At 42.6% G+C, this 9,760-nt stretch overlaps 1 protein-coding gene across 1 annotated transcript; it reads right to left on the bottom strand.

Annotated features, from left to right (window-relative positions):
- Window positions 1-6,190: 6,190 nt before the first annotated feature.
- Window positions 6,191-8,631, bottom strand: LOC117706333 (chymase). The gene is made up of 5 exons (XM_034499247.2): window positions 8,509-8,631; window positions 7,789-7,939; window positions 7,297-7,432; window positions 6,851-7,105; window positions 6,191-6,538 (listed from the first exon to the last, which is right to left on the bottom strand). The coding sequence occupies exons 1-5, from the start codon at window positions 8,564-8,566 to the stop codon at window positions 6,395-6,397; spliced, it is 744 nt and encodes a 247-aa protein (XP_034355138.1). The 5' UTR covers window positions 8,567-8,631; the 3' UTR covers window positions 6,191-6,394.
- Window positions 8,632-9,760: the final 1,129 nt, after the last annotated feature.

The following is a 9,760-nucleotide window of genomic DNA, read 5'->3' as shown; positions in this document are numbered from 1 at the left end:
AAGGCTACTGATTTGTTTGAGTTGATTTTATATCCAGCCACTTTGCTGAAGTTGTTTATCAGATTTAGGAGTTCTCTGGTGGAAGTTTTAGGGTCACTTAAGTATATTATCATATCATCTGCAAATAGTGAAATTTTGACTTCTTTTTCCTATTCGTATCCCTTTGTCTTCCTTTTGTTGTCTAATTGCTCTGGCTAGGACTTCCCGTACTATATTGAATAGGTAGGGAGAGAGTGGGCAGCCTTGTCTACTCCCTGATCTTAGTGGGATTGCTTCAAGTTTCTCTCCATTTAGTTTGATGTTGGCTACTGGCTTGCTGTGTATTGCTTTTACTATGTTTAGGTATGGACCTTGAATTCCTAATCTTTCCAAGACTTTTAACATGAAGGGATGTTGAATTTTGTCAAATGCTTTCTCAGCATCTAGTGAGATGATCATGTGGATTTTTTCTTTGAGTTTGTTTATACAGTGGATTACATTGATGGATTTCTGAATATTGAATCATCCCTACATTCCTGGGATAAAGCCTACTTGATCATGATGAATGATTGTTTTGATGTGTTCTTGGATTCGGTTTTCGAGAATTTTATTATTTTTTTGCATCGATATTCATAAGGAAAATTGGTCTGAAGTTCTTTTTCTTTGTTGAGTCTTTGTGAGGTTTAGGTAGGAGTGTGATTGTAGCTTCATAGAACGAATTGGGTAGTGTTTCTTCTGTTTCTATTCTGTGAAATAGTTTGAAGAGAATTGGTATTAGGTCTTCTTGGAAGGTCTGATAGAATTCTGCACTAAAACCATCTGGTCCTGGGCTTTTTTTGGTGGGGAGACTTTTTGTTGAGGACCACTCTGCCCCACGTTTTGGGGCCAAAATGTTGCAGCCCTCTCTGTTCCACGCCTGGGGGCCAAAATATCCTGAACCGCTCTGCTGCTTCGGTCAGGTCTGTGGGTTGGGTCGGGTCTAGCGAGAAGAGAGTGGGGATAAAGGGGAAGAGACTCGAAGAATGGAGACAAGACAGAGGTTCTGATCAAGTCTCATTTATTGAAGGGAAATCTGGGGTATTTATATGCTTTTGCCACATGCCTTGTAGGCGTGTGGATACCACGTGCCTTGCAGGCTTGGATACCACGTGTGCCTTACAGGCATGTATGGTGTGGATAGCATGTGGATAGCACGTGCACCACATGCCTTGCAGGTGTGGATACCATGTGCGCCTTGCAGCTGGGGGCAGTAAACAGCAAAACAAGATTTGTGGGATATCAGAGTGTGCTTCAGCTGTTGTAGGCTGTTGAAAAACAAGTCTCATGTCAGGGTATATGGCTCTTGAGATGGCTGCAAAGCTGATAGCCGCTTTCTGCTACAAGTCGGCTCCCAACACTTTTAATGACTGCTGCTATTTCTTTAGGGCTTATGGGACTGTTTAGATGGGTTATCTGCTCCCGATTTAACTTTGGTACCTGGTATTTGTCTAGAAAATTGTCCATTTCATCCAGATTTTCCAATTTTGTTAAATATAGGCCTTTGTAGTAGGATCTGATGATTTTTTGAATTTTCTCAGTTTCTGTTGTTATGTGTGCCCTTCCCCCAGGCCTGAGCAGGCCTACAAAGTCATTTACCACAATAAACCAAGCAACTGTAGGACCTAGGAGATGCACTGCATTACCAGCCTGCTACCTGAGCTAAGAAGAATGGACTGCCTGCTGAGCTAGCCTTGACACCTTCCAGACTGCTATCTCCTTGCCCAGCCCCTGGGCTGAACCGAGAAGAGACTCTGGGGGAGTGGGGCTTCCCCTTTATATGTGAAAGCAAATTATTAAACTTTGAGCCTTGATCAGAGAACTTTGTCTTGACTTCATCTCTTCCAGCCCGTTTCCCTATTCTCAGCCTCTCTTACAGGTAAACCCAGTTCAACACTGTTGCTGCTGGCAACAACAGTTATGTCTCCCTTTTCAGTTCTGATTTTATCAATTTGGATACTGTCTCTATGCCCTCTGGTTAGTCTGGCTGTGGGTTTATCTATCTTGTTGATTTTCTCAAAGAACCAACTCCTGGTTTTGTTGATATTTTGTATAGTTCTTTCTGGTTTTACTTGGTTGATTTCAGCCCTGAGTTTGATTATTTCCTGCCATCTACTCCTCTTGGGTGTATTTGATTCCTTTTGTTCTAAAGCTTTCAGGTGTGCTGTCAAAGTTGTTTGTGTATACTCTTTCCAGTTTCTTTTTGTGGGCACTTAGAGTTATGAGTTTTCCTCTTAGCACTGCTTTCATTGAGTCCCACAAGTTTTGGTATGATGTGTCCTCATTTTCATTAAATTCTAAAAAGTCTTTAATTTCTTTCTTTATTTCTTCTTTGACCAAGTCATCATTGAGTAGAGCGTTGTTCAGTTTCCACGTGCATGTGGGTTTTCCATTGGTTTTGTCATTTTTAAAGACCAGCCTTAGTCCGTGGTGATCTGATAGGATACAAGGGATTATTTCAATCTTTTTGTGTCGGTTGAGAACTGTTTTGTGACCAATTAAATGGTCTATTTTGGAGAAGGTACCATGAAGTGCTGAGAAAAAGGTATATTCTTCTGTTTTAGGATGAAATGTTCTATAGATATCTGTTAAACCCATTTGGTTCATAACTTCTGTTAATTTCAGTGTGTCTCTGTTTAGTTTCTGTTTCCATGATCTGTCCATTGCTGAGAGTAGGGTGTTGAAGTCCCCCACTATTATTGTGTGAGGTGCCATGTGTGCTTTAAGCTTTAGTAAAGTTTCTTTTATGTATGTGGGTGTCCTTGCATTTGGGGCATAGATGTTCAGAATTGAGATTTTGTCTTGGTAGATTTTTCCTTTGATGTGTATGAAGTGTCCTTCCTTATCTTTTTGATTACTTTTGGTTGAAAATCGATTTTATTTGATATTAGAAAGGCTACTCCCGCTTGTTTCTTGGGACCATTTGCTTGGAAAATTGTTTTCCATTTTTTTTACTCTGAGGTAGTGTCTGTCTTTGTCACTGAGGTGCATTTCCTGTATGCAGCAAAATTCTGGGTTCTTTTTGTGTATCCAGTCTGATAGTCTATGTCTTTTTATTGGAGAATTGAGTTCATTTATGTTAAGAGAAATTAAGGAAAAATGATTGTTGCTTCCTGTTTTTTTTTTTTTTTTAATTAGAGGTGGAATTATGTTTGTGTAGCTATCTTCTTTTGGGGTTGTTGGAAGATTACTTTCTTGCTTTTTCTAGTTGTAGTTTCCTTCCTTGTGTTGGCATTTTTCATCAATTATCCTGTGAAGTGCTGGGTTTGTGGGAAGATATTGTGTAAATTTGGTTTTGTCTTGGAATATCTTGGTTTCTCCATTTATAGTGATTGAGAGTTTTGCTGGGTATAGTAGTCTGGGCTGGCATTTGTGTTTTTTTAGGGTCTGTATGATATCAGTCTAGGATCTTCTGGCTTTTATAGTCTCTGGTGAGAAGTCTGGTGTAATTCTTATAGATCTGCCTTTATATGTTACTTTACCTTTTTCCCTTACTGCTTTTAGTATTTTTTTCTTTGTTTTGTACATTTGATGTTTTGATTATTATGTGACAGGAGGTATTTCTTTTCTGGTCTAGTCTATTTGGAGTTATGTAGGCTTCTTGTATGTTCATGGACATCTCTTTTTTAGGTTAGGGACGTTTTCCTCTATAATTTTTTTGAAGATATTTACTGGTCCTTTAAGTTGGGAATCTTCACTCTCATCTATACCTATTATCCTTAGGTTTGGCCTTCTCACTGTGTCCTGGATTTCCTGGATGTTTTGGGTTAGTAGCTTTTTGCATTTTGTATTTTCTTTGATAGTTGTGTCAATGTTTTCCATGGTATCTTCTGCACATGAGATTCTCTCTTCTATTTCTTGTATTCTGTTGGTGATACTTGCATCTATGACTCCTGATCTTTTTTCTAGGTTTTCTATCTCCAGGGTAGTCTCCCTTTGTGATTTCTTTATTGTTTCTACTTCCATTTTTAGGTCCTGGATGGTTTTGTTTAATTCCTTCACCTGTTTAGTTGTGTTTTCTTGCAATTCTTTAAGGGATTTTTGTGTTTCCTCTTTAAGGGCTTCTACCTGTTTATCTGTGTTCTCAAATTCTTTGAGAGTGTTATTTATGTCCTTCTTAAAGTCCTCTATTATCATCATGAGAAGTGATTTTAATTCTGAATTCTGTTTTCCGGTATGATGGGGTGTCCAGAGCTTGCTATGGCGGGAGAACTGGGTTCTGATGATGCCAAGTAACTTTGGTTTCTGTTGTTTATTTTCTTGTGCTTGCCTTTCGCCATCTGGTTAGCTCTAGTGCTACCTGCACTCACTATCTCTGACTGGAGCCTGTCTTTCCAGTTATCTTGCTTGTGTCAGAACTCCTCAGGGTCCAAATGTCTCTGTGATCCTGTGATCCTGAGCTCCCACTGTTCTGGATGCAGTGGCTCCTCTAGGATGTCTCAGGATATGGTGTCTTCATGGGAGCAGACCAGCTAGGTGTCTGCCCTAGCCAAAAGGACCAAGGGAGGGGTGGAAGGGAAGTGGTATTCTGGAGGGGTAGGGTTTGGGTGCCTGGTGGGTCTTGAGTGCCCTGGCTCTCAGTAGCTCTGGAGTCTAGGGTAGTGGGAGGGGGCTCTTACCCACTGCTATGAGTGCAGTGGCTCCTCTAGGATGTCTCAGGATATGGTGTCTTCATGGGAGCAGATCAGCTAGGTGTCTGCCCCAGCCAAACCCTACATTTTCCTATATTATTAAATGTGTTTAAGAACAAATTCTTAATTATGAAAACATTTAGTCTTATAAATGTGCCATGGGATTCCTGTGTGTTTTAAAATTAAGAATGTTGAGATGCAAGTTTGTATATACCAGTCAACACACATGTCCCTTTCACTTCTTAAGGAATTCCTGGGAATAACTTGGTCACAGGGATTCACCACACCCTCAGAAGCCATGGGTGTTGCCTGCCTCAGTCTCTGGTTGGTGTCCCCATGCTACCACAAGCTCTCCTCCAGCCACTCCTTTTATGGGCAGATGGTGTCCTTATCCTGCTGTATGCTTTCTGTCAACCATTCCTTTTGTGGGCGAATGTTTGTACTGAGCAGCCATAGGCCTGGGGCTTCCTGGTGGTCTGCACAGAGCAATTTGTGGATGTATGTATGTATGTATGTATGTTGCTTAAGCTGGCTTTGTGATTGTTTTCTTCTTATTGTTCCTGGCCATCGGTTCTGTGGCAGCGACTGAGAGGCAATTCCCTCTGCCTCCCCTTAGAGCTTTACAGATGGGAGAGCTCTTGTCCAGATGAGCTCTGGCAAGATCGTTTGACCCTAGCTGTCCTACCTGTACCACCTGTGTAAATCTCAGCTGAAGCTGATTCTGCATCTTTGTCCTCAGGGACATTGATGAATAGCTGGAGAGATTTTGTCTGGGTGTGTAGAGGGTGTTGCTACTGACATCTACTGGAGAAAGGCCAGAAATACGTTAAAGATCCCACATCCTGTTTGCAATATAAAATGTTCCCAGGGATTCTGAATTATTGAATATAAATTAGAGTTGGCATAGGGTTAGTAGTTAAGTTAGGGAATGGGAGATGGCTCAGTGGCTAAGAGACCTGAGTTTGACTCCCCAACACCCTTATAGAAAATTGGGTTTGGCTAAGTGTGCCTATAATCTCAGGACTATGAGACAGAAGGAACTTTGGGGCTTTCTGTTCACCAGTGTGGCTTCAGGTTCATTGAGGTCCCTGTGTCAAAGGATTCTGGCAGAGAGTGATAGAATAAAAGAATACAATATTTGATAATCTCTTCAGGTTTACTTGTGCATGCATGGGCATGCATACCTATACACACATGTGCATACAAAACATACACATTTTACACACACATACAAACACACACATCTCACTCACTGTGGGACAGGTGAGAAAGAGATAGAAAGAGGGAGAAAGATAAATATTAAAGAAAGGATGGGTATAATTTCTTGTTTAAGTTGGGCATGCAGACCTTGCCTACCCAGAAATACACTGTTTTCCTTTGTTATTTCCATCTCTCTGCCTGTTTCTTAAGTATCTCTGTGTCTGCCTGTTCCTTCATACCACCCTCAAGCCCTTCATGCTCTCTTCCAAATCTTAAGTTATTTACAGTGTGAATCAGGCTGTTATACACAGGGAGAAGAAAGCAGGTGAGAGAGGAGACACACATTGCAGTCTAGAATCTGGATCTTTATTGAGGGTTATGAAGATGGTGACTTTTAGAAACATACTATGACTTGTAAGAACTTTCTGGAAGCTCAGGAATCTGGCAAGGCTTCAGCAGGAACTACAGACAGGCCAGATGACATGGCACAGAAAACCTGCACTGTTCCAGTTCCAGATTTCCTCACTGGCTGGCCCTGAGCTCCAGAGTTAATTCTCCCTCAAGATTTTATTGATCCAGGGCCTGTAATGGGAGATTCTGGTGAAGACAGCAGGGGGCTTTGCATTCCTATGTACATAGGATGCAATGCCTTGGGCTATCCCAGCACACAGGAGAGGTCCTCCAGAGTCTCCCTGTTAGGGGCGGGGCAGAGAGGAAACACATGAATGGATAGGAGGAGCCTCTACCTCTACCCACCCATTTCAGCTTGCAGTTAGGTCTGGAGCCTGATGCCACATCATTAATTTGGGGGGCAACCAAACCTATCCTCCTCATATCACACCCCATGTTTGATGAACAGCAGACTGAATAACCCAAAATAGACCTGGGAAGATGGATACTTTGTTTCCTCACTTAGTGATTCCTAAACGCTGTGATTAGCCCCATCCACTTCTAGAACTCTGGTTCCCAGGAGGGCTTTTAGAAAACCCTGGTAAGAGGATCACCTTGTATACATTTTGTATCTTCTTGGGGTTGCCGACACACAGCTGGGAATTGTGTTGAAAACTGGTGAAGTGTTTGCAGGATTTTGGCTCCAGGAGTCTCATCTTTACTTCCTGCAGTGTGTCTGAGGCTGGTTCATTCACATTGGTTCTGCCCCAGCCAACTGCCCTGCACATTCTCCCGGGTGGGATGAAGTTGAAGTTGGCAGAGAGTGGAAGGGTTCCCACACCCAGGGTTAGCTTGGCTTTATCCTTCAACTGTGAAGGGAATGAGGGACTCTTAGCCAGGGCTAGGGGTCAGTTCCAGGCAATCAGGTAGGGGAATGGCAAAATACCAAGTCCAGCAGGGGAATAAGAGGGAATGCTGTCCACTGCAGAGCAGGGGAAATTCAGGGCAATGGGAACCAGAAAAGGTCTGAAAGCGTACAATAGAGGGAGAAACTTGTTACCTTCAGTAACATTATGTCATGGAGAATCAAATAGTCATCGTATTTTGGATGAAGGAATTGTTTTTCAACCTCAAGCCTCTGCCATGTGTCTTCTTTAGATGTTTTGTTGTGGGCTCCTAGGAGGACTGTTATAGACCTGTTGTGAGAAAGGATGGGGCCTGAGCATGTAGCAGTTGGTAGAGTGCTTGCTTAGCAAACATGAATCTCTGAGCTTCACAGCACTGTATAAAGTGGCATGGTGGTTCATGCCTATAATCTCTGCTATGGGTATCTTTCATGTTTAAAGGGGTATGGAGGGGCCACACTGGAGAAACCTCTCTTGTCTCTGAGAGGAACTGCATTTATAGTGATTGAGCTCAGAGCATTGATTTAATGACATCTCTCTTGTCAGTTGACCCAGGCTCAGGATCCCTCTCAGACACACCTGCGTGTGTCCCAGGTTGCTACCCTGTGGTTTGCCTCATATTAGGGATAGGCAGCATCTTGTCTCACCTTCCTGCACAGTGAGCTGCAGTCAGCACAAAGTTTCTTCTTATCAGGAAGCCACTGCAGGTGGTCAGGTAATTCTCAGGAGTGACAATTTCCAGATAGGCCATGTAGGGGCGGGAGTGTGGTATGCATTCTGTGCCCCCGATGATCTCCCCTAGAACAGAGAACCCTAGGACCTGAGATAGGCATGGATGCTCTCTCTGGAGAATGCACCTCTTTGCCCTAAACTCTGCTCATGGTTCTCTCAGACATCTTTGTCAGCTCCACTCACCCGTCCTCCTCCACAGTGTCATTTCTTTCTCAAGAATCTAATCCAGCCTTAGATTTAGGCAGTTTCCTGCTTCTGATATGTTACCCTCTGCCTTGTCCCTGGCCCATCTTCCCTCCTGCAGCACATGTTGTCCAGGTTCCCCCTCAGTGGCACAGAATGGAAAAACTCACAAGATGATCTTCCCAAGGACCCATAGATGAAGAGAATGTGCCTGTTGTCCTGTAATCTCTGTCTTTCTCCCAGTGGCTTTAGGAGTCCCTGCTCAGTCAGCACAAGCTTCTATGTTAGGAGAAACTACCACAGCTTTAAAGAATGGGGCAGGAACATTCCACAAGAAGACTTCATTCTGAGGCTCTTGAGAGACTCATTTGAGAGTCCCAAATGACATACTAAAATGTATTGTTTTAAGAGCTGAGTCTGCAGATTGGAGAGGGAGGGACCCCAGTACTCACCAGCTTTGGTGTTGGAACCCAGGAGGAGGAGCAGCAGATGGAGAGCAAGAAGATGCATCCTCTCAGAGGATTTGCTCAGGACTGCTGCAGGCTTTATCTGTGGGTCTTAGGCCTTATGACTCCCAGCAGGCAGGGGAGTGGCAGAGCTGTTACCACAGGAACTGTGTGGTCATGGTTTCTTCTTTAAGTTGGCTTGTCTTGATAACTGGACACTCCTCCAGGATAACACTGTTTTACTAGAGGTGAAATTGAAGGCTAGACTCTTATGTCCCATATACTCAGATGGGTTTTCCCCTGTGTCTCTGTGTGGGTTAGGTGTGTGGGGACAGAATATGGTGGGATCTTACCTTTCTAGTTAGGGCAACTTGTTAAAAGTCCCCAGAATCTTGGGTTGAGGAATATCTTTGCAGTGAGCACCCAGGCTGTGATTACTACAGCCCACAGTAGAAAATGTGTTTTGCAGAAAGATTCTATGGACATATACATGTATAGACATGTACATAGATTGAGTTAGGAAATGGATATGATCATATTTTGCCATATGGAAATTTCAAAAAATAAAAATATAATATACCTAGTAGGGGTTCATTCCATTTTATTACACTATCTATTAAAACTTGAACAGCATTCATCTTAAATAAGGAGTACCTGAAATGTGAAACACATTAACTTGCATTTCTTTTTCTTGGAACCTGTGTTTATTGTCTGAAGAAAAGAGAGAGAGAGAGAGAGAGAGAAACAACAAACACCAAAGGTGGAAGCCAAGTCTAGGATAGGAGCCCAAGGATTTCAACCTGGGAGCAAAGAGATGAAAGGACCATTTCCTCAGACTGTGATTACAATTTAGTGCCATTCCATTTATATATTGTTACTTTCATAGCAACCCCATCAAATACTTAGTACTGTTTCAACTTGTTGACCTGACCTTTAGCTCTTATGTTTTAGAATGAGATCTTTCTGATTTCAGATAAGGGTTCTTTCCCTCAGCCATCCAAGGGAAAGGGTCTTGGTAAGTGTGAGTGGAGGGTTAGGGTTAGGGGTATGAGGTAAGCAACTTGCTCCTGAAGGCTGGGGTGGTTCTAAACTACAAACTACAACATCAGTGTCTGAGAGTTAACACCTTTTCTTTTTTTTGTTAAAACTACCTTGGGAAATTACACTACTGTCTGTTTATAACTGTAGACTTGAAACTGAGACCATGGCCATTTTGCCTTCAGCTGTTAAACACATTTTAAATATCTGCTCAGTGCTT

This window comes from Arvicanthis niloticus, chromosome 3, assembly GCF_011762505.2.
Source record: "Arvicanthis niloticus isolate mArvNil1 chromosome 3, mArvNil1.pat.X, whole genome shotgun sequence".
Lineage (NCBI taxonomy): Eukaryota > Metazoa > Chordata > Mammalia > Rodentia > Muridae > Arvicanthis > Arvicanthis niloticus.
The sequence above is the reverse complement of the archived record's forward strand: the minus strand, read 5'-3'. Positions and strand labels throughout refer to the sequence as shown.

Excerpts from the sequence above, each read along its gene's own strand:
- LOC117706333 (XM_034499247.2), bottom strand. The coding sequence starts at position 8,566 with ATGCATCTTCTTGCTCTCCATCTGCTGCTCCTCCTCCTGGGTTCCAAC. Across the intron at positions 7,940-8,508 it reads GGGTTCCAACACCAAAGCTG|GGGAGATCATCGGGGGCACA; the intron begins GTGAGTACTGGG and ends TCTCTGTTCTAG. Across the intron at positions 7,433-7,788 it reads GCAGCTCACTGTGCAGGAAG|GTCTATAACAGTCCTCCTAG; the intron begins GTGAGACAAGAT and ends TTCTCACAACAG.